Source organism: Asterias amurensis, chromosome 9, assembly GCF_032118995.1.
Source record: "Asterias amurensis chromosome 9, ASM3211899v1".
NCBI lineage: Eukaryota > Metazoa > Echinodermata > Asteroidea > Forcipulatida > Asteriidae > Asterias > Asterias amurensis.
In genome coordinates, this window is record NC_092656.1 from 18,464,772 (window position 1) to 18,490,795 (window position 26,024).

Consider the following 26,024-nt stretch of genomic DNA (forward strand, 5'->3'; position numbering starts at 1 on the left):
GACGAGGTAAAAGGAAAACCACGCAACTTCGAGGCATGTTTGTGTGGATCATTGTATTCTACTTTTACAACATCTTTCTACCCATATGCATTTTATAAAAAATGGTTACAAACGCTTTTCAAAGACTAACTCGACCGAACTAAGGCAACGTGTTCCTTTAAGATGATAGATCCATAATATGGAATGTCAATTCGGATGTCAAGGGGGGAGGATGGTTATCGGCGGACAAAGTTCTTTCTGAAAGCTCAAATTTAATCAGTTCACACCAAACTAAACATTAACAACAGATCAAGATGTGGAATAATTTAACAGCTGCTTTCATTTTATAAAATACATTGTACAATAATGGATAATTACACACTAATTGGTGTACATGAAACAAAAAATAATATGCAACTTTTAAATCCACTAAATTTAGATAAACACAGCAATGTGAAGTAATAAAACTATGATGTGCACAGCATTGATAACATTGATAACTGTTCACATTTATCTTTCAGGCACTGATCCAATCTATATTCTATATAGACCTGAACCAAATTTGAACCAAAATTAATATTCTTTATCCCCGAATGCAAATTGCCATCTATTCACTTTGATGTTACTGCTGACTTTCAAATTCAGTGTTAGCCCAGACTTAATACAAACAGGCAAAAGTGAGAAATCCTTAAGTCAAGAGAACTGCACGCTTGCTAAATTATCTTGCTGACACTATGTTCATTGAATTGAATTGAATTGAATTGAAACGCCCTCCTGGAGCAACATCAGAAACATTGTTTTCTTGTTAAATGTTCAACTCATTACATATAGCACGCACACTGTTTTTGAGGTTGCTTGCGCTATGTTCTGACACCCCTATGTTCTGTTTATCCCTTGTGGTCTACATACAAAGGTTACAGTTTGAAATACAGTTCTACAACTGTTGCACAAACAAAAATCAATCTTAAACTTTGTTCAAGCATACATGTATATGGGTACTTACTGCAAACTTCTTTTGGCACTTGACATTTATAAGGAAAACATTGTAACTGTTTCAAGTCAAGATCCTTTAAAAAAGCTCTGTGGTGGATTTCACAGAGTTGGGACTAGTCTTATCTCGAGTTACTAGTCCTAACTTAGGACTAGCCGTACACTTTTGATATCTCTTAGAGTCCTAACTCTTTGTGAAATCAACCCCTGATTACTTACAATAAGGATCAAGTTTGGGATGAATTAAGAAGATGGTGGAATTCCAAGAACATCTCTTAGAAATTTGTTGATTCCTTTAAGACAACCAGAGCAAAACTTGACGAAAAGTTATTTACTAACCCAGCTTTACTAACTACAAGATATATTCCCATGGTAACACAGCAAAACACCTCATATGGTTATAAATCCATAATGTAGGCACAGTGTATAGGTATGAATGCTTAGTTATAAATGTATTTACAATAATGGACACTATCTGCTAACTACCGGTAAAACTGAAGTTCAGGAAGAAAAAAATAGCTCAAAATAAGTGCTTACAAGTTTTTTAAGAAGTGATTACGATTCAACAATTTAGGCAGGAATATTCAGCATTGATGAGAAAGCCCTCTTATTATTACACAATAATTGGTGCTGGGCTCAACTCCACAAAGCACTACGACAAACTTTAAGATTAGTTGTCAAGAATTATTTTTAGAAAGTATCACGCTAAATTGCTTAGTGAAATATGATGTCACAGTTCAAACATATTGTGACAACACTAAGCAATTAAGAGTGATGTACAATTAAGATCAATCTTAGCCCTTTGTGAGATCGGCCCCTGTAGGTGAATGGACCTTGACTTGGACATTCCAGAGCCTTTCCAGCAGGCAAATTACTACACAAGTCATATGGAAAACTTTATGTAGTAATTTCTACAAATTCAATAGCTGAAGAAAGTTTGAGATGTCTCTTTCTTTATATCAAAAGTAGATACAAATCAGACAGTCTCCATCTCCATAAATCTCCATTACGTTTTGTTTTCTTCAATTGAGCTGTCTGGTTGTGTACTAATCGTGCCTGCAGGAACTCACTGATTGGTGGCTCTTTTAAACATGTGATGTCACAGGTAGTCACATGGTGTATTACCCTTGTTTATCTCCTATGTTACACAACATTGCAACAAAATGAAAGCTCTTTTATAATTGAGTAATCTTGGTTAATAAATCAATAAAAATTTCTGCGTAATAAATAATGTTTCAAAAAGCAAACAAATTAAATTAAAGATATTGGTCTTTTTTTTTAAGGAAAAACGTTCCTAGAAACCACATTAACAACATTGTAACGTTTATACATGTTTATATATCAACAGATAGACAAAGCTATCTTAATTGACTTGTTTAACTATTACCTTTAGTGTTGCCATCTTTTTTTTTTTTTTTTTTTTTTTACGTAGACAAATATTGATGTGTAAAATGGAGTCCGACCAAAACAAATTCAAAACCCAAAGTGTACCTTGGTTTTGGAGCGAGATATGATATTTCTAGTTATAGGGAAGGTATAATTTTGGTCGTCACTCTTTAAATTAATGGCAATAAACACTTACTGGGGTAGAAACAGTTTTAGTATAAAGCATTTTGAAAATCACTACACTTCGAAGTAATGTGGTTATGTTTAAATGTAATAAAATTTTCACAGGTTAGTTTTAACATATGTACCTGCATTTATATAGGATTCCAACACCATACAACAAAGGTATACTTTCCTTATTTACTCTTGCATGCACTCTGGGTTCAAACTAATATTCAAATAAATTTTACAAAATGTTATGAAGAAGTTTGTCTCAATGATAAACTAAAAGACTTAAAATATAATGTATTCATAATATTGTTTAAAGTGATTAAATCATACTGGCTAAGAGTTTCAAATTTTAAAGACAAAACACCAACTACATGTACCACCTCATTCCACTCTCAAGAAAACAAAACACATGTTAATATTTTGTTGATCTCTTAGCAACCTTTACATTTGTTGGAATTAAACAACTTTATTAAAAAATAGACCAAACAGCTTGTCACTACACTAGCTGTTATAAACTTCAAAATCAAAATATTATAAAAAATTTACAAAATAGAGATTTGTTTAAAGTCTTAAAGGACTCACAGTATTGCTGCGTAACACCATGTAAATTCCAAAAATGATTTTACTAAAGTGCATTTATTCTTGAGTTGTCTCGAAACACAATCAATTTGAGTCATATCGCAAGTTTTGATTTTGTCAACACTTCTAATCCATCAAATCTGAGCAAGTTTATTTTTTAGTATGTCAATTAATTTGCATACCTTTTTCTTTTTAAATATTTATTACTTTATGTGTTAATAGCCTCACAATTTTTTAATAGTCTCAAAGAATAGTTTGTTTGTGTCTTGAATAACAAAACGACGAGTAAAAACATATTTTATTATTTATCCCCGATGCAAAAACAACATCTAGAACACGATGTGATACCCTCGGCTAACACATTCTCGGTGGTCTAGTTGGTATGACACTGATATAGAATTGCAAAGGTTGTGGGTTCGAATCCAACCCAAGTGATTTCCCAGTGGATTTCTTTCACAAACTCGGGGAAAGAGTATTCAGTGCTTAATACACAGCAGTGTAAGGGTAAACCCGATTATTTATTACGTATTTAACTGAGACAGTGCAGGTTTTAATAGTTTGGACAATCATCCAACTAGCGTTTTATAGAATCGTCTCCTCCAATGCATGAACTCTTCAAGTTGACGCTATCAGTTTTACGGAGTAGTAAATCCATGACGACATGTGTCACACGATTTAACATCAATCGAACAAGTCTGAGTTGGGAGACAAAATGGACAAATAAAACAATTTAATAACAGAATATTTTAAACAAACTAAATACAACTGTCTATGATTTTAAAAATCATACTGTTCTCATTGCAAAATCTACATTGGTCATTTAGATAATGCCTACGTAAGAAAGACACACACGTGGTGTTAATGCAAACCAAATATCTATTGATACCTCATCATGCAATGCCTCAAATCCCATACGCCTATGTAAGTTATGCACACAAATACTATAGACAAATTAATTTTCTTCACACGTGAGTGGTGTTATGATAGAACAGGTCCAAAAATGTTGACAATCTAGAACTGCACATTCGTGTTTGTATATAAATATTCATCAAGCTATCAGATACTTAAAGGGCAACATAAAGAAGGGGGTTTACACTAAATGAGAAAAAATGAGAAAAACAAAGTTACATGCCATACTCTGATATTAAGATAATAATAATAAAAATTATTATTAGTAACAAAATTAGTTTATAGTCATATATTAATAATAAACAACAATTAATATTGGTATATTCAAAAATCTGCCTTAAAAGACACTTTAGGAAGGCACAGTACAAAATTATACAAATGTTAAATTAACAAATAAAATGAGAAATGAGAAATGATACAGATAATATAAAGTGACAAACACAAAACACAAATGGAAAGTTTTCAATACAGTGCATTAAAATTAATAATTTGTTGCTTCCAATTTAAAGCATTAGCTATTGAGTTTAAAGGCAGTGGACACTATTGGTAATTACTCAAAATAATGATTAGCATAAACCTTACTTGGTAACGAGTAATGGGGAGGGGTTGATGGTATAAAACATTGTGAGAAATGGCTCCCTCTGAAGTGACGTAGTTTTCGAGAAAGAAGTAATTTTCCACGAATTTGATTTAGAATTTGAAGTCTCGAAATCAAGCATCTGAAAGCACACAACTTTGTGTGACAAGGGTGTTTTTTCTTTCATAGTTATCTCGCCACTACGACGACCAATTGAGGTCAAATTTTCACAGGTTGGTTATTTTATGCGTATGTTGAGATACACCAAGTGAGAAGACTGGTCTTTGACAATTACCAATAGTGTCCACTGTCTTTAATTAATCCTCTAAGATTATCCAATCAAACTATTAGATTAAAATGGGAACTCAATTTCAGCTTTTTTTTATAGAAACAAATAAATTTGGAAAAATAATCTTGGAGGGGAAATGACCTTAATTTTTCAATGTCATTTGTAACAAAAAATCATCCAAAACTTACATGAATTAATCTTTGGATTTAATCAAGAAGCATGAATATCAATGAATAATCTTAACTTACATTTCCTTGTTTAAACTCTTTCTTTATTTCGTCCCTCTCAGTTTCAAGTGTGTTATGAAGCTCACATCTTGTTTCCAAGCTTCCCACAGTCACACAATCTGTTGACAAAACGTTCGAAAAAACATCAGAAGAGGATTGTGGGATATCAAATAAAAAAATAAAAATAAAGAAGAAGCAGTAGTAGGAGTTTAAAAGTAGTAATAATATTAATATAATAATAATAGAGACATTTGTAAAGCGCCTAATGCGACAAGCTTCTAAACGCATAAAGAGAACAATAAAATATAAAATGAAAGAAAGATACAATTACAATTTTCAAATATAAGCAGATTAAAAAAAAGCAGCTTCAACCAGTAGGGTTTTAACAGAGACCTTTTTAGAGAACTAGTGTGGCAATTATGCACAGTCTATGGGAAATCGTTAAATGCAGGGACAAAGGGAAGATCAAAACAACGCTCCATAAGGATGCAGTTCCAAGACTTTCTGGGATGATATAGGGGGAAAATATGTCTGCATTGTGTACGACTCTTGTTATTTTGTATAATCATGTCCTTACCTTGGTGTTCTATCTTAACCGTTTTGGAGGTGGGTGGTGTCCCAAGAGTACTACTACACGTATAGCTACCATCAGAAACACCTTCGACAACCGTGACTTCCATCGCAAGTAATGAACGTGAATACCGAGTTAATCTCACTAAGTGTCCGCTATTCATAATGAAGGCATCATTGTCAGCTAAAGAGTTAAAAATAAACGAAACAAATAATCTTGATTACAAGATGATAATAAGAAGACGATAATTTTGAAATAGAAAGAAACTAAAAAAATGTTTTACCCCCATAGCATGATCATCACCGGACCTTACACAAACAGACACGTTACTTGCATTTGTATATAGTTGGTGGGTTACATAAAGTGCTTAGACTGCCAGCAACTGTTTTGATAACAAAAGAAAATTCTGTTAAAACACTCACTTTTGATCCAACTAACATTAAACGGTTCAGTGTTGAATACTCCATAGTCGAATTCACAGTACAGGACTATCTTATCCATCCCACATACTTGAACAGAGTCTTCAACTGGCTGTTTAAGAACTAGAAAAATACATAAAGTTAATCAACAAAAATTATTAATCAAATAGGATTTTGCAGTTTGTGGGATAATCTCATTCTAAACATCTCATTTTTACTGGATAGGATTTACACTTTGTGTGGTTATCTTATTTTCAATGAACAGAATCTGGTCAGTATATGGGAAACTCTTACTTTCAATGGAAAGGATATTCAGTGTGAGGGTACGTAAACTTTAATCTCATATTAATGAGGTAAAATTTGCAGTCTGTGGAGTAATTTCATTTTCAACTACGAATAGGATTTTCAATCTATGGGATTATCTTATTTTAACAAATAATTTTCAATCTGTAAGGTAATCATATTTTCACTTGGTATGACTTGCAGTTTGTGGAGTAATCTCAACCTAATGATATGGGATAGTCCTGTTGAGGAACTAACAGGCCAAACCATTTTCATCAGTTTCATTCGTAGAGGACATTTTCCACCACTGCATGTAAGAATTTAAACATTGTGTCACGGTGGCATTTTGTAATGTACAGTCATTGGTTGGAGACGCACCTGGGGTTGATTTCACAAAGATAGTGCTACCTTAGGGCTAGTCCTAGGACTCTTGAGTTATTAAAAACTTAAGGCTAGTTCAAAGTTAGGACGAGTAACTCGTCCTTACTCGAGATAAGTTAAATCCACCCCAGATTCATTGACTTACCCGACTTTTGAGGACCATCTCCAGGACTTCCACTGGGACTGTTAAAAATAAAGTTAGAAAAATCACTTAATGGCATTGCAGTTGATTTCACGAAACTCTAGGATTAATCCTAACTCGAGTTAGGACGAGTAACCCGTCCTAGCTTAGGGTGGGTTCAATGTGTCCCAACATCTTTGGATACAGAACTCAACTCGTCCTAAGCCCTAAGATTAATCCCAAGTTAGGAAGAGTTTGGTTAAATCGACGGCTGGACACATTTGCTACCATTACTCAAAATATATATAAGCATCAAAATTAAATTTGTAACAAACAATGGAGAGCTGTCCTCACTTAAATATTTGAATCTGAAAAAGACTTCTCAGACATCTGAAAGCGGACACATTTGTGTAACGAAGAAGTTTTTTCTTTCATTATTTTCTTGCAACTTCAATGACCAATTGAGCCCAAATTTGTCATGCTAGCTAGAAGATAAGGTAACCTTACTTACTCTACACATGAGCTACCGTTCCAGTTACAATACGGACCCATAACAGTATTGCATTCACTTTCTGTTCGAGCACATCCGCAATTGTCAGTAATTGGCCAATTTAAGAGCCCATTGGCTCCTGCAACAACCAGGACGTTAGTATCACCATCATTCAATCGACCTACTCCATTGACAGCCTCCCACTAAGAGAAAGGGGAAAATGCACATTTAATGATTACAACAAAACGCAGATACACAGATATACTTGTTTTATAACGAATCAGTCAAATAGAAAGTGATGGAAAGAGACCAGCAGAAAGCATGCAGGAAAAGCAAGGGGTGAACAATGAAGCGAGTGACAGGGGGTGGGAGGGGGAGGGGGTAGAGGCTGGCTAGACCCCAAGAGGATGGAAATACAAAGGACTTAAAAGTTGGAAGATGGAAGACAAATAATTGGTTATGTGAATGAAGCAGACTAAGAAGGTCATTTTATTCTTGGATATCAGGTCATGGGACTGAAAGGTCTGAAGGCGCCTTATCCACAGTTTCTCCCTACTCAGACAAACAGTCTCTCCATGGTTAACCGTTACCTCTAGTGCCAGAATTGAAGTGATTGGGAAGATTGATTGATCGTGACAACTTGAATTTATTCTAATTTACCTCACAAAAAATCCTCCCAGATTTAATGGACTCATTTAAATTATTCCACAAGAACCACTGGTGACAAATAAGCTAGAGTTATATAAGGGTTTTACCAGGTGATACATGTAGGTGATGGAAGAAGGATATTTAGCTTACCATGAATTTGAGCTTGACTGCTTTAAAAGGCTCATCTGCATTTGAACAGTCATCTTTGTACGCTTTCAAAATAACTCCAGTTGCTGATAGTTTAAACAACAAAATTATGTTTAATGCTTGATTTGATTTTGTTTATTTAAAAATTCCATACAAAAACAATTTTCACTTGTTTTCAGAGCCCAGAGCGTGTCTGACTTTTCTTGCGGTCCCTAAAACTTGATGCATCGACGGTCATGAAACAATCTCAAAACTTCTAAATTGATAGTAGTCAACAACCTAGAAGAAATCACCAGAATAAGGAGCAACAAAATGGCCGTCCACACAAGATATTACAAGTGAGTCGCAAGCAATAAGGGACTTTTGGCCACTAGGTGGCAGCAGACAATCCAGGTAATTGTCCACTATTTGTGTGAAACAGTGCGCACATTCAAAATACTTGATTTACTTGGTAAGCCAGAATGCATTCCTCACCGTCTCCCACTAATATGGGTTTGTTTTGTTAAAACTGACTCCATCTTTACTTACTTGTACCAAAGAAGAAGACGCATTTGCCACCTTGAAAATCTGCAGTCAGAGATGTGAACCTCAACCCATTAACGTAGAGGGTAGGTAGTGCAGATGTAGGTAGAAAATCTGTACTAGTAGCAGCCATTTCATTTGGATTATAATTGGGTACCAGTTTATCAAGAAGCGGGGGGTAGTTAACGGAGTGCACATTCTCACACTAAATTCAAAAACAAAACAAACAAACACAAATCAAAGATTATTATACTCAGATTAAAAAAACAGACAAATATTCAACTAAGTCACAAAATTATATTTGTATTTCCAACTAACCTATCGAGATCCTACTCCATCAAACAATTGATTTCAATTGTTTTTCATCTGTGAAGTCTTTAGGAGTTCTTCATTAAGCTCTGTATATCCCAGTATCTGACATTGTTGGTTCTTCTTTAATGAAGCATAATTTGCAATTGTGTGTTGATTTCCAGTTCTTCATTGCTAACATATTTAAACTGTTTGTGCTAAATTAAAAACCAATTTTAATGTAAATTTATAAATATGGGAAGTTTACAGGAGTTGAACTTGACCGAGTCTATGAAGTACTCACCGTCCCAGGTCTCGGAACTGGATCTGCATCGAGAGGCAGCCAGAGTTTAGTCGTAACTTGCCCCTCTTGATCCTTAAATTTTCCTTCATCAAACAACTTCATGATGTCTTTCATTCTATAACGACAAAGTGCTGACGCCGCTGGTCCAAGTCTATAGGCAAAGCCCAATCAAGAAATCAGTCAAATACAAATAAAAGTTCTACACCAATTTCATTTTGCCAAATCTAAGACCATCATTGGGGTGTCATAGTTGGGGTGTCGTGGCCGAGTGGATAAGAACACCAAACTCAAGCTCTAGTGTTTCTGTTCAGCGGAGTGTGGGTTCGAGTCCCGGTTGTGACACTTGTGTCCCTGAGCAAGACACTTAACTATAATGGCTTCTCTCCACCCAGGGGTAAATGGGTACCTGTGAGGGCAGAGATGGTTCTTGTGATTGATTGAGCTTAGTCTGTTAGTGCGCTACAAATTTGGCAGCACGGGCTGTATAGTCCCGAGGGAGCTGAGATGGTTTAAGGAATGAATTAAACAGCCTAGTGACCAGGGGTACTAATGTTGGAAGCGCTTTGAGACGCCTCTCGGGTGTTTAAAGGGCAACATAAAAACGCTTGTTAGTATTATTAAACAAACTACTGTTAAACATTCCTCGATGTCATTCTTCATTATGTGTTTCATTTGCACCAAAGCTAAGGGATGATCTTCCCTATCAACTCTGTACATTTGACTACTTACTGATCTTCAAAAGCCAGCATAAGACTCATCTCTTTGAATCTGCTTACATTTAGTTCGATGGAGTTGGCACATCCACATAGTATACTGTGAACTCTGTTGCCATATTTTCCTTCACTTTTCTAAGCGCCTCGGGAAAAAGGCAACTAGAATGAGGGTGCTCTACAAATACCAGATGATTGATCGATTTCATAAATGAAACATAATGCCCACTGGACACAAGCTCCAAGATAAAAAATGAAAAAGAGCCCCACAATTAACTTACTCTTGGGAAGTAAATACTGCATAAACTTCCTCTGTATCTTCTTTCCAAATCACATCCTCTACAAAAAAAAAAAAGAAAAAAAAAAAGCAATGTTATTCATAACTTGATACTATGTATTTGGTTTGCGGTAACACCATGTGCCTGTGTCTACTTGCCAGGTAGATTTTCTTGTTATGAGAACTGTCTTGCTGTATATTCTACTACCGCAGAGTAGATTTTGGATTTTCGGGAGACTTCTAATCCAGTGTTGATACAATTTACCGATGAATTAATACATTCTTGAGTATGGTTAGTAAGCATGGTAAGTATTAATACAGAGTGTTAAGTATTATGAAAATACAAACAGTTAATGTCTTACGAATGAGATCGTAGTAAAATGGAAGAAGAAGGTCTGGCAGAGAGCAATTCACTCGAGCTTTGATGAAAGTTGCAAGTTTATCCGACCTACTGCTGTCCCCAGTATCATTCTAAAGAATAAAGAAAATACACAACATTAGTCTTGGAAACACTAATAATAATAGTAACAATAATAAATAAGGCTTATAAAGCGCCATACATCCATGAATGGACTCCAAGGCAGACAAACAAACAAACAAACAGCGAATGACGAAACAAGGACAAGAAAAACAAGATAAACAATGACATTACAAAATGCTCATGACTTTGAAGAAACTGCTGTTACAAAGGAAAAGGAAAAGAAGTATTCTTCAAGATGTTCGGACATTCTTAACTAAGATTTGGGAAGGACTTACCTTACACACTCTACTCAACCTAGAGTAGACTTTATTGCCATGAGTTTCATACTCTAAGGCCGGCTCACGGTAGAAACTAAATACATACGTATTTCGGTGGGGGTCAGTGTACTCAAATGGACGTCCCACAAACACTACTCCTTCTGTTGGATTCAAATAAATAAATCAATCAGTTTAGACATTTATTCAAATAATCCAATCAATCAGTTTATTGTTCTCTTGCAAATTCGATCACCAATTGAGCCAACATTTTCACAGATTTGTTGTTTTATGCATACGTTGGCAAAAAGTGTAACGACTAGTGTTATTGTTAGTGTAAATGTAAGCGTTGTTTGGCAATAAACCAGTCTGGCTTGACTGGTACCCTGGATAACCGGTAACCCGAATCCAGCCATTTGCAATACATGACAAGCGATCCGAGGCAAACCCCCACATACGAGGAGCTTGGTATCTGTGTGTAAATATAAATACAATATTAAGGTTCTAAAACTTACTTTGAATAAATCTGCCTCCAACGGTCACTGTGTCCAGCTCAAACACAGGATCACCTTCTAAGGGTACTGTATATTTCTGTAAGGTTGAATCATCATCAGTAAGTGCAGCAAATAATACATCTTCTGTATCACCTAGACTTGGGCCTGGGAAAGCAAGAATCGAGAGATCAATTAGTAAAGGTTCTCTGCCTTCAGCACAGAATTTAACATCATACTTCCAAACTAACAGAAATTCTGCTGACAAAGAATTTTTGTACTTCTAAAATAGTGTGTGAAAATATAGGAATGTGGGTGTGTGATTCGGTATACACATTCTAACCGGGGACCTGTGACAAAAGAGGGACAAGAGAGTCCAAACTTCGGGAAAAGTCCACAGTTGGAAAACAACTTCAAAACCAATGGGAGCTGTTGCAACCAAAAAATATAAACAAAAGTGGGACAATAGGAGGTCCACGGTTGCAGGCGTATACACACTTGGGTGTGTGGGTGTGTGGGGGATACCATCTACCCTCATATCGCGCTTGGATACAAATTCAGCATAATGAGTGATAACCTTTTGGAGCTGAATAATGCAAATGACTTGATAGTTTTTGGCTAGAAAGATGATGAGATATTGATGTGTAGAGATGTACTCACCAAATAATGCTGAAGATGGTCTGATATCGGGGAGTTTGGGCACCAAGTTCAATTGGGGAACAGTTCCAGGTGTACAATTGATATCTGACAAGTCAGTAGTGTCACACTGTCAAGAAATAGTCAGTCAATCAAACCATGAGAAAATAGAATATTATGTTATTATTGTATATTGTGTGTTTGTTTTATGGCAATTTTTACTCCATTCGATTTACTCTTTAATAACTTAAGTGTATTTTTAAATCAACTAGCTACGCCTGCTCATATTTGTATTCTGTATTATAGTATTTGACTGTACAGCACTGTACTTATTCCTATTTTTGAAATTATAGCGTACATTTTTTTATACAAGCATTAGAGATAGAATACATACCCTGTAGCACAATCTGTGAAACGCATTGGTACCACAAACCAACAGTTCATTATCAGGCCGGTTAAGCTTCTCGACAACGCGAATGAAGTTCCAACAAACGGTCTAGAAGCCAAAAAAAGAGAGAAATAATGTGTCAATTGCTGGGCTTGTATTGAAATTATGGCTAAGCACAGAGCAAGGTAGTTGCGATAATCATAACCCTCCTCCCGCTGTTTGGGAGGAGGGTTAAAATCACCTAAAATGAACTTTTTTTTTTTTCTTTTTTTTCGTCTAAATCACTCAAATGATGTGTGGAGTCAGTTTCTTCAAGCTATGCAAATTTTACTCACTACACCAAATTGAACTGTATTTGTTTTTTGTTCACAATTTCTCATGAGTATTTCACATAATAATGAGTATTTAACCTATCCAATGAGTCTGTGAAATGGAAGGGTGTTAACAAGGTGCACAGAGATAGCGAGACATAAACACATTATCTGAGCACCATTTCTAAAACACTACGCTTTGCAACGTGCAGGGATTGCACAATTTCACTACGCGCATGACACATATTTGAACGTTTGGATGCAGCGACGTTGACGCCATTCGTTTTAGAAACATTCAAGTCAACTTGAAACTTTGCACAATAATGTCACATAGATTTGGAAGTTGCAACAGCAAGGAAAAAGCTTTTACTCTGTCCTATGACTTTTTCTACGGTTTTTTAGAATATTTCTTGTTAATTATGTAAAATAAATATAAATTGTTAATTTTGTTTTACACCAATCATCTTAAAATATTATTGTATATGTATCATCACTAAATAAAGTAAAACTTTTAACCGAAATACTCCTTTAAAAGATAACTGGGTTATTTTTCTGGGACATTTATTTTCTAAAATGTATAAAGTAGACCTACTTCATTGTTTTTAGAGTTGAGAACTGAGCAAGACAGGACGAGCTCTTTTGTTGCATTTGTTGTCACAAGCGTCGTCTGTTGTAATTAAAAATAGAAGAAGGCAAAAAATTCAGTACAAGATTTAAAATGACTTGTCACTACTTAAAGGAACACGTTGCCTTGGATCGGTCGAGTTGGTCTTTGAAAAATGTTTGTTATAAAATGTATATGGGTAGAAAGATGCTGTAAAAGTAGAATACAATGATCCACACAAACATGCCTCAAAATTGCACATTTTTCCTTTTACCTCGTCGACTAACACAGTCGGCCATTTATGGGAGTCAAATTTTTTACTCCCATAAATGGCCAACCGTGTTAGTTCGCACAGTAAAAGGAAAACCACGCAATTTCGAGGCAAACTTGTGTGGATCATTGTATTCTACTTTTAAAACATCTTTCCAACCATATGCATTTTATAACAAACGGTTACAAACGCTTTTTTATAGACCAACTCGTCCGATCCAAAGCAATGTGTTCCTTTAAGAGAGGTTTGCAGTGACACAATGTGAGTATTTCTTTCAGTGTTGGTTCTGAAAAGAACCGGTGGTTTTCAGAACCAACTGTTATGAAAAAAGAGATTGTCGCACATGGTGTTACCGCAAAACTCTTATAATATTTCCACTATGCAAAGTTTAAAATCCAACTTGTCACTGCTTAAAGGCAGTGGACACAATTGGTAATTGTCAAAGACTAGCCTTCACAGTTGGTGGGTCTCAACATATATGCATAAAATAACGAACCTGTGAAAAATTGAGCTCAATCGGTCATAGAACTTGCGAGATATGAATGAAAGAAAAAAACATTCTTGTCACACGAAGGTGTGTGCGTTTAGATGGTTGATTTCAAGACCTCAAGTTCTAAATCTGAGGTCTCGAAATCAAATTCGTGGAAAATTACTTCTTTCTCGAAAACTATGTCACTTCAGAGGGTGCCATTTCTCACAATGTTTTATACCATCAACTCTCCCTATTACTCATCACCAAGAAAGGTTTTATGCTAATAATTATTTTGAGTAATTACCAATAGCGTCCACTGCCTTTAAAGGGTCTATGTAACTTTTGTAGGACAAAAAACACAATGTCCACAGATTTACACTAAACTTACACAGTTTGAAGATAATGATATCAGAAAGCTTCGCTGAAAATACTCCGTGCTGAGGTGCTGTAGTTTTTGGGAAATGAGTAAAACAATGTCATGAAAATAATTTTCGTCTCATGAGACGAAAATAATTTTAATCATTAACAAACGTATTTTCATGACATTGTTTTACTCATTTCTCAAAACTACAGCACCTCAGTGAGTAAGATTTGAAGGGAAGCTTTCCACTATCATTATCTTCAAACCCTGTAAGTTTAATGTAAATCTATGGACATTTTGAAAAAGTACCCAAATCTTTTAATAAAATCTCACAAAACATTAAATTTAAAATTATGTAGCAGATTGAAATTGTCAGTGTAACTTCTTTCAACTTACCGTTATATTCTCAAACTTCTTAGTTTCACTGTCAATAAACGCTCTAATAAGGGATTCATTTCCCCCAAAGTAGATGGAACCATCAATCTTATTTAAGAGCCGATATGATGGCTGACTACCAGGATCTAATTCATTTGTAGAATTGTCCCCACCGTAATCTGCAATTTAAATCAGCAAAACAACCGTTCAAGAAATAGCAAAATAACCTCAACCAGTACAGAATACTCAATGAGGAAAAATCATCTTATTGGTGCTCAAGAAATACCTCAAGGCTATCCTTTTGGGTAGGTATTTTTGATTGGGTAGGTATTTCTGATTGGTTAGGTATTTTTGATTGGGTAGGTATTTCTGATTGGGTAGGTATTTCTGATTGGGTAGGTATTTCTGATTGGGTCGATATTTCTGATTGGGGTGATATTTCTGATTGGGTAGGTATTTCTGATTGGGTAGGTATTTCTGATTGGGTAGGTATTTTTGATTGGGTAGGTATTTTTGATTGGGTAGGTATTTTTGATTGGGTAGGTATTTATGATTGGGTAGGTATTTCTAATTGGGAAGGTATTTATGATTGGGTAGGTATTTCTGATTGGGTAGGTATTTCTGATTGGTTAGGTATTTCTGATTGGGTAGGTATTTCTGATTGGGTAGGTATTTCTGATTGGGTAGGTATTTCTGATTGGGTTGGTATTTTTGATTGGGTAGGTATTTCTGATTGGGTAGGTATTTCTGATTGGGTAGGTATTTCTTATTGAGGCCCTCATGCCCCAAACAGTTTCTGATCAATCAATTTAGCTTCAGCCTTTCTCAGTATGGGTGTACTATAGACTTATAAAAGGGGGTTACAATCACACCATTTGAGTTTGGGGAACCCAAGTATTTAATACTCCTTTCAACTTATTAAATTGTATCTAGTAAATTATTTTGTGTTTTCCTAGTTCTTCTATGTGGTTGTTTGGTCTACTGTAAAGTATCAACCAATAACTTCACTGCGAAAACTCTCTTCTCTTTATGTCTTTCCCAGATGTAAACAAGCAGTGACAAACATTTTGTCATAATCACAGAGCCACGACCCAAAACAACCATTTAACACATCATCACCACTAATTTGTAATAAATTCCCTCAATAATAACTGATTCATTTGAGAGCAATAAAGGAAATAAAATTGTTTAAAAGGTTAATACAACGTTGAGGAAGTGCTACTTCCCTTTTTTTTCATCTGTAGAGAAGTTAAAGGTTTAACAGGATTGGTAAAGCTGACCAAACAGTCATAGACGGTGTTTAAAATAATTATTAATATTAAAATGAATTAACAAACTAACTTGTACAATGTTGGCTTAATTTAATCTGTCGTTACCATGCAACATTTTCAGCATGTAAACACAATTTTGTTCTAAACTTAGGAAACAACTGAAATCAGCTGACATTACATTTTTACAAGGTTTCAAACTTTTAGATACAGTTTTATCAAATAAAACTTTATTTCCTGTGATTCAGAGATAAATATTTCACAGAAAAAAGGGTTCTAGTATGAACTCATAATTGTAAGTATTCATACACAAAAAGAGTTTTTTATCTTTACCAATCCTTTATAATACCTTTAAAGGCAGTGGACATTATTGGTAATTGTCAAAGACTAGCCTTCATAGTTGGTGTATCTCAAAATATGCATAAAATAACTAACCTGTGAAAATTTCAGCTCAATCAGTCATCAAAGTTGCGAGATAATAATGAAAGAAGAAAACACCCTTGTCACACGAAGTTGTGTGCGTTTAGATAGTTGATTTTGAGACCTCAAGTTCTAAATCTGAGGTCTCGAAATCAAATTTGTGGAAACTTACTTCTTTCTCGAAAACTACGTCACTTCAGAGGGAGCCGTTTCTCACAATGTTTTATACCATCAACCTCTCCCCATTACTCGTCACCAAGAAAGGTTTTATGGTAATAATTATTTTGAGTCATTACCAATAGTGTCCACTGCCTTTAAGTAAATAATGATAATAACACCACCTTGAACACAAAGGTCGTTTGACATTTGAAAGTGTTGATTGTTTTTACCTTTCACATCTACAGTTATGATGTCATTATTGTTTAGTTTCACAGCAGTCATCAGAACAGGAAGGGTGATAAACACCAAGCTAACAAAGCTGGGTAAACAGGTGTACATCCTGATCAAGAAAAAACATGAAGGGAAACAGGTGGAATTATTCATTGAGCACTGTGAACTTGAAGATACAACGTAAGAACGTACATAATTGAAAACGGTTAAAACAACAAGTGATGATTTTAAACATTTTGTAAAAAACTTAATAGATTCGTGGTTCTTATTTAGATGAATGGTGTCATTGTTTATAACACATTTGTTCATGATTTCAACTCATGCCAACAGTCCTGCATTGTAATTACCGGAGGTAATTATACCTCTAAAATGGCGAAAATTTTACCAATGATGCCATACTAAAAGGACACACGAGTACTTCAGTATTATTGCAATAGGCTTATAGAATTATTGGCAAGGCTGCATTACAAACATGTATTTTAACTAACATTCATGTTACATGAGACTTTTTTAAAGTCATCTGAGAAGCTGCGTTAATTTGATGTACATGGAACTCTCCATTGTACAAACTGGGCCCAATTTCACTGCTCTGCTTACAGCTAAATTATATGTTTACTTACAATCACCAATCTTTGCTGACAGGGAAAGCCTTGAATTTGGGGGCTAGCTGTGTTCCTAGTAAAGTGGAGTATTTATGCACACGCACTATTAGCAATAAGTTAACCTGTGGATTACACTTGACGTAAGCACTAGAATTCCCTGCTTTCATGGACAAAAATGGGGGTGAATCTTACAATTACAATGCGTCATCTGATGTGAAATAACTAAATGCAATAACCCTCAAAAACATAACTGTACCAATATAACTGAAAAACAATATAATAATGCTAATTTGTAGTAAGCATGTAAACATTTAGGCCTATTTGTACACCATCCATGGCAAAACACAGCAATCAAGCTCTATTGACGTATTATTTTGTAGTAACCATGGTTACTGGGGAACCCCCAGTGACGAAACAGACACACCCAGAAAATATTAAATAGTGCGTCAGCGACTGCTTGCAAAAAATATGCAGTATAATGGCTCTCCAGCTACTGTATGTAATACAAAATCCAGGGGGCAAAAGTAATTTAGGGTTTTAACACCGACTCATGCTTGGTCTCCATTTATATCATTGATTGAAATACACACCAGCTACATAATTAGCTACAATGTAGCAATCACCAGCACCAGTGTACACCTATACGTTCCCTTTAACTTGCCTAGATACAAACAGTAATCACGACTTGCCGCATGATGTGATGCATTATTTTAACTTGCCATTTGTTATCTAAATTTATCTGGCCTCAAATCAGATGTTTTTCATTGCATAAGCAGTACATGTCTAACCTTTCAACCTGATGCATGTACACATTCTGGTAAACCAAGTGAAGAGTTACTAAACTTTACTTCATTGAACCGTTGACACTAAACATTCCTGACCCCACCGTACAAAAAACATTTATCAATCATTCCTTGCTATTTTTACATTTGGATTAGAAGCCATCAGTTCGCCTTTTTCTGTGGTTGAACCAAGGTTGAACAACGTTAAAGACATCCAGCTACACATGTTGCCATAACAAAACTGCTCTCATTGCACTAGGCTATAAAAGTATGTAGGTTAGACAAGTACTAACAATATTTAATTTTTTTTCACTGAAAAGAAGGGGGGTAAAAAACATTTATTTTTTACCTAATTTAATGGTGTCTGTTCGGTAACAGTGGTGAAGCAAAACTAAACGTTAGTCACAGCTGAACTACATCTGTATGCCACTTGTGGGAAAGTTTCATTCCCTGTGCTTGGCATCACCTCACCTTGCTTGCATCTTATGGTTTTGTATGTATCTCATACAATTCTCAACAATTTCCACCTTTATAATTGGGCACCAGGGGTGTCATTTACAAATGACTGACATTATTCAAGTAAATTTTTCTCTCCCAGGATAACATCTTTTGCTTGGTCATATCAGGACTTTTGATAGCTGATACATGCTAATTATAACTAAATGTCAACATACATATTGAATTTACTGAATACCATGAGAGGAAATGTAACATGATGAGTAGACCATAACAAAGGATTCCATTCCTTGATTTTAATGCAATTAGTTTGTTGTAACTCAATCCAGATTACAATCTCATGTTTCCTGCAAACCGATGTTGTGTTGTTTTGTTTTTGTTTTGTTTAGTTTTTTTGCAAAGCGCTCAGTTCGGGTCAGGTGAGCTCCATCAATGACAAGAAGCCCATAGGCAATGCACTGTGCTTATTTGTCTCATTATAAAAGTGCTCATGAAAATGGAGTCAATTATGAATTTTCAGCAAGTTTTTAAATAAGTGAGGAGAACTAAAGAAGAAATGACGCAATGCAGGAAACCTTCCTCCATGAGGAAACTTACACTTTGTACATGCACCAAGAATAGTTCCATGTAAGCATTTGTCCATAAATTATTTTTGTGTATTTTGTCCTGCCTCTATGGCAGCTTTATTTAATAGATTCTTTTCTGTGTGTGTTGCTCCATCATGGAATGCCAGACCTAGTGATAAGCAATCATTAATGGGATAGTACTTTTGGAGTCCTGCATTTTGGCAATTGGATTAAAAAAGAATTGAGAGTGAGACTGTACAAAGTTATGTTTTAATTATAGGCCCTATAATTTACAATGTACCATGGAGGTAGAAATAGTACGTAATCATAGGATGATAAACAACACCACAATTATGGAAAATTCTTTCTACATTATAACTGCATGATTAGAACATCTGTTTGGTTCGTGATAATCTACATTTCAAACAGTTAATATCCAAATACATGTACCACTCGGCACGCCTTATTGAGCACTGAAGTGTGATCAGTGTATTGTTGTGTACTGGCAGTGGCAGCTACAACACCATTGACAACAATCATAACATTTACTCCCTCCATAGTTAAAGGAAATATTTGTTCAAATAATGTGTGTACATTGATGCTTTAAACTAATGGATATATTATTTATAACCACATTTCAAAGTGAATTGTTTCTCAAAATGCTATACTATTGAACAATTTGGTTGGCTTCTCTAACAATTTGTTGTATTGCCGTTAGTTTTAAGAGTGATTACAAAACTTCCCCTTTAATATCAAGCATGCGCAGGCACACTCTAGAATGCAGTTTTACTGACAACTAAAATAGTTAATTTACCTTAGGCTTGTCTCCATGGCACCTTCTCTATCACAACAGAAAGCTATTGATCACAATGTCTCAATGTTTATGGCATTCAAACATGCCATCAACCAGGGACTGTCCCTAATTAGCATAACAAATGATAGCATCTGGTACACAGTTATAACACACTGTACTGTGCATGCATACATGTATTGGAGGGAGGTCTATTGTTTAGGTTGGTCTATGCATTCATGGACTCCATGTTGGAGGAAGAGCCTGACTGTGGCGGATTCAATTTTGAACATCACCAGTTTCACAATGTAGGGTTCCTCTTGGCTTTGTTTGGCATCAAATTTGACAGTCCATTTATTAAATTAATATTCTTTTCACTACTTAATTTCTACAGTAAAACTGTAATAAATATAAAACAGCAAGACTACCAACAAAAAGTCATAAAAATCCCATAGAAAAAGCACCAATTGCAAAATTGCTATATTTGTGTGTGACTAGTATAATAGCGTAGTGTATTGGTTGCCTTGTAAAAAGTTGTACTGTTAACTGAGCTTAGACTACATTTGTTTGCTATACGCATTATTAAATGTAACAAAGTAAAGATGATATTAAAATTAGGGTTAAGCTACAATATTAACTATAGGTATAAAAGGGGGATGGCACACAGGTCATAGTTGTCAGCGACTTCAGGTACCTTGGGTCCTATATTGCCAATAGCAAGAAAGATTTCCTGTAGCCCACCTTGTTGAGCTGTTAATGGCTCCGCTTTTAACATCGGTCTCATCACTGCAGTGATGAGACCGATGTTAAAAGCGGAGCCATTAACAGCTCAACAAGGTGGGCTAAATTTCCTGATTCGCAAGGGTTTAGCTTGGAATGCCTGCAACAAGCTTCATAACATCTGACATTCAAACATAGCGAATACAACCAAGCTGGTATTCTTCAGAGCCTGTGTAGAGAGCATCCTTCTGTATGGAGCGGAGACCTGGACCATGAAAAAAGAGTTTCACGATCGCCTGGACGGCACATACACCAGGCTTCTTATGAGGGTACAGAACATCTCATGGCGTGAGCACAAGACCAAAGAACAGATCTACGGAGATATTCCACCAATCTCTACTACTGTTGCTCATTGCAGAGTCCGCTTCTCATGTCACTGCTTTTGTGCCAAACAAAGACCAGGTCATTCCTGACGTGTTCTACTGGAGACTACCGTGCCCTAATAGAGGACCTCGACCACTCAACTACATCGACGTGATCGGGAGAGATACGGAGGCTGAAATCATGGACCTTCCAAACATGATTGAGGGATAAACACCTCTGGCGAGATGTTGTGCATGGAATCTCGGTTGCGACCGCTAAAATGATGATGAAAAGGGGGAGAACACTGGAGGAAAAGATTCCACATTTGACAACCACCATAAAATAAATAAATAAATAAATAAATAAATATCATATCAAAACTAGACATTAGGTGTTTGTGAACAAACACAAAGCTGTTCCGTGTTCTTTTGCTTGGATTATGAGCTAAAATGACCAAGGAGTCTATCATTGAAAAAAGAAAGAAAATGCTGAATGAGTTATGGTGCCACTTCCGGTTGACCCGGAAGTAGAGGTCGACATGGGGTCATGGTAACCTAAGGCTAATCTCCAATGCCCAAGGAGTCTCTAACTGAGAACAGTTTGAAAATCGATATTGCCACACTTTGGGTTGACCCGGAAGTAGAGGTCAACTTGAGGTCACGGTTTTTCAAAATTAATCTCCAATCCCCAAGGAGTCTTTAACTACAAACAGTCTAAAAAACGGCAGTGTACTTCTTGAGATATGGTGTTACAAAGTTTTCCCAATTAAATATGCAAATATGGGTCACGTGGTTAATTAATTACGATTTTTAACATTTTTGGGGGTCGGTGCTTGATGTTTGATCTAATACGATTTGATTTCACAGAACTCTTAACCACCAAACTCTGCGCTTATGATCACCATTTTCCACTTACTGTGTTTTTCAAACATCATCGTGTCATGCATGCACACATGTTATGTTGGGTTAACAATTGAGAAAAAGAAAAGGCAACACTATCGATATAAAGATAAGAATCTAACTTAAATATTACAAAAAGAAATATTTTTTTAGTTTTGGGGGATAAAAAAAATATTGCTCCCGTGCGCAAATTCGAACTCGCACACATTAGTGAGGTAAGCGCGACTGATGACCACTAGGCTATGAGGGCCAATGCAAAAATCGAGGGTTTACATGTATGTATATCAACAGAGGTGATTATGACAATGTCACTAAATATGAACTGCTAACGCCTTTAACTATTAAGTAGGGTTGAAATGTAGTATTAGATGCCTTTAGGGGTTTTTGACGAGGACGTCGTCAAAAACCCCTATTCAATTACGCACGTTCGTCCACGGAGGACGCCACCTCAGAGTCTAAATTTGACATTTTTTCGCTCATTTCTCAAAAACTACAACACCACAGCAAGTAATATTTTAAGGGAAGCTTTCAACTGTCATTATCTTCAAACTGTTTAAGTTTAGTGTAATTCTGTGGACACCATGGTAAGTCGTCGTCGTCAAAAACCCCTATTTATATACGCACGTTCGTTAAAGGAAAACCCTAAGCCTTCGTGTACAAAGCATATTAGTCCAGAACTCGGTTAGGAAACGAAGAAACAGACACTACGCTGTGGTCCAGAACGTATGTAGAAAAACAAGAAAAAGAGACTTGAGTAGACTCCTCTCAAGAAGTCACAACTCATGATCGGTACATACTGAATTGCATTTACCATAGAGAATGTTTTTAACAATAACATGGAACAAGCTTGACATGGAAGTGACTGCATCCAGTTATGTTCAAACGCGTAGACTCATCTCAAGAAGTCACAACTCATGATAGGTACATACTGTGAATCCCATACTGTGTGTATGCATGCATTTACCATGTTTACCAAAGAGAATATTTGGATAACTTTCCGTACTCATTTTTACAAAAAGTGATATCTCATTGAGGTAAATAAGACACTATATTATTTCATATCGAATGAAAAAGTGGTGGCGCCATACGGAAACTTTTCTGAATATTTCACAATAACATGAAAAGTGACTGCATCAAGTTTACAAATTAAAAATTCAAATGAAGACCACGTGGTTAATTAATGAAGAATTTTTACACCTTTTTTTATTAGAGTAAAGCTTAGCTTTATATATGATTTAACTATTTTATCCCAATACTTTAGGAGTAGGGGCCTGAACAAAAACGCTGTACTAGGGAGTCCGGCAAAATTTGCCTTTTTTCACAAAACGCCAACAAGTTTTATACCATTGGAAAGAGGACGGCAAGAGCAAACCAATGGTGTTTATTTTATTTCAATAGCTTGTATAATGAGGAAGCTATGCTCATTTTAAACATGGCAGAGGGCGTTTTGAGTCTGTCAATTTCTTACTGATTAAAAGAGTGTAGAAACTGCTCCTGATTTATTCATTAGAGCATACCAGACATAATAAATTTGACAAAATTGATCTCGGTATTCACATCAATGGGACAATAGGTGATAATTGTGTCTTGTTTACATATTTTTAAGCCTAATTACATGTTTTAAAAAAGGTAAACAAATTAAAATACATGAACTTGAAGCGTGAATATATCTCTTTTTTTCCATTTCAGGTACCTCAAGTCTTGAAGATTCAAGCAAGTCAGTTTCTAAGACATAAAGCTGCACATATAACTGCTACCTTGGCCTTTGAAAACTGCACTTTATGCCAATAAACAATTGCTAGTATTAGAAATTTGTGTGGTAATTTTTTTTGTAAACATAGTTACCAAGTGTTTTATTAAAAATAGTATCAATTCATTAGAGTAATTTTGTTTACTTCTCTGTTTATTATGACTCAAGTTTTTAAGCCCTTTTTCATTTTGAAAGTTAAAATAAACATTGCAAAATAATGTTTACAAATTCCGCACGAAATACTTATTATTATTATAATTTTGTTTTTCTTTTTTTCCTTTCTATCTTATTAAACAAATAGTAACAAAAGTCAAGATTAAAACGAATCCTCATTTAAAACATGTATGTAACCTCAAACAATGGAATTAAGATTAAAAAAAAGGCCATCAGAACGTAATTTATTTTAACCTTTCCGATTCTGAATTATTGAAACCAATAAATCCCGGGGCGCGGACACTGCCGGCCGTTGTTTCTTAGCCGGTCTGGTTTTTGTGCATCAGCGAATTGCGCAATCTTTTAAAGACTGGTGTTCACACTCACGCGGCAATGCTTGCTGATAAGCCGATTTTAAGTCAGGGGACACGACAACTGAAATGGCAATTTGCGCAGACACGGTGTGTCGGATAGTCTTGGTGGGATTCGGAAATCAGAGAAACAGTGCGCCCTCTACGTTCATTCGTTACAAGCGTGTACAGTTTTTGCCGTGCGTGCATAGATCGAACGTTGGCTGTGCGTGACCGCGCAACACCAATGGTCTTGGAACCAAGGCTATGTGTGTGAGTGCGCAGAGTGCCGCGCTGTGTTCAACCATCGACCCGATTTTGAGGATTTTTTTAAAGAACCTTCTCTATAAATTTGCTTTGCGATTGTTTGCGATAGTTAATAAAACAACAAAAAGTGCATTGACACCCAGTTCAGAGTATAATCTTTCAAATAGAGTTCTGTCAAAGAACTGTAATGACCTATAAGTATGACATTTTGACGCATTTTCAGGAGAAAAATCGTCATAATATGTCCGTATTTCATGTGTTCGAAAAACTGGGCAGAAATTCCATTTTTATTTACGTGAATTGTTTCAAAATAGTACCGTTGGAAAGCTGACAAAATTCTACATCATGTACTTTAGTTTCTCACATTATCTCGAAAGAAAGAGCACCCTCCAGTATTCTTGAAAATATACTTCTTGTGGCAGTCGACAAAATGGACGTTCAGAAATTTAGACGCGTCAATATCTGGTCCCAAAAACGCAAAAGTAAACTTAATTTTTCACAATTTTACTGCAGCTTTTCCCAAGATATTTTGTTTTCTATGGATTCTGTTATCTTAATTCTTCTAGAAAACTGAATCCTTGTTTGATTTGGACAAGGTTAATGTTATCAATTGGCGAGTTATTCAAAGCTACTTTTCACACACAAACAGATACGTTTTACAAAACTGCCATTTTGACAGACTCGCTAGCTGTACAAACGCTATGGGGTTTTAGGCGGAAACAAAGAATAATAATAATAAAAATAATAAAAATCTCGACGAAAACAATACCTGTTCCGACGGTAGGTCGGAACAGCTAATTAAATATCATAAACATATTAAAACTAAAACTAACATTTTATATTAATAATAAATATTGAGTAAATAAGTACGTGACGACTCGGTAGGATTCTAGGAAGTTAGTTTTTTGTGTGCACATTTTCGCTCACATTTTCCGAGTTCTAACTTACCTTCTCAACCTTCCCATCTTTATATGGCGCACTGGACCTCTTGGACTTCTGAAGGGGGATTTCCAAGACCAAACACTCAAAGCTAATCAAGTCTATTTATATTGACTTTACCGACACAAACTTCGATGTTTTCATGTCCTTCCGAGATTGGTACACAACCTACAATGGACGTCATTTCCCGGAAATAAAATATATCCTTTTATAGAGGGCGCTATTTTGAATTAGTGGAGCGCGCGTCTTTGCTCTCTGGATTGTGAGCAGTCATTATACAAAATACAATGACTAGCGAAATAGTATAAAATGGCATCGGGAGAGAGAAAAAAATCTTTATGACTTAATCTCATAACTACTGATTAAACTCAAGTCTTCCTTTCTCATTATTCTGACTT

The 26,024-nt window shown here is 35.6% G+C and overlaps 1 protein-coding gene across 1 annotated transcript; it reads right to left on the minus strand.

The window, feature by feature from the left end:
• Positions 1-231: 231 nt before the first annotated feature.
• Positions 232-25,809, minus strand: LOC139942178 (semaphorin-1A-like). Its single transcript, XM_071938928.1, has 19 exons — positions 25,636-25,809; positions 16,989-17,098; positions 14,933-15,090; positions 13,421-13,495; positions 12,524-12,625; positions 12,154-12,259; positions 11,518-11,661; positions 11,024-11,166; positions 10,630-10,738; positions 10,272-10,329; positions 9,281-9,431; positions 8,695-8,893; positions 8,170-8,252; positions 7,393-7,574; positions 6,906-6,943; positions 6,101-6,220; positions 5,685-5,861; positions 5,129-5,226; positions 232-3,800 (listed from the first exon to the last, which is right to left on the minus strand). Exons 1-19 carry the CDS (start codon positions 25,650-25,652, stop codon positions 3,741-3,743), a joined length of 2,130 nt encoding a protein of 709 aa, XP_071795029.1. The 5' UTR covers positions 25,653-25,809; the 3' UTR covers positions 232-3,740.
• Positions 25,810-26,024: the final 215 nt, after the last annotated feature.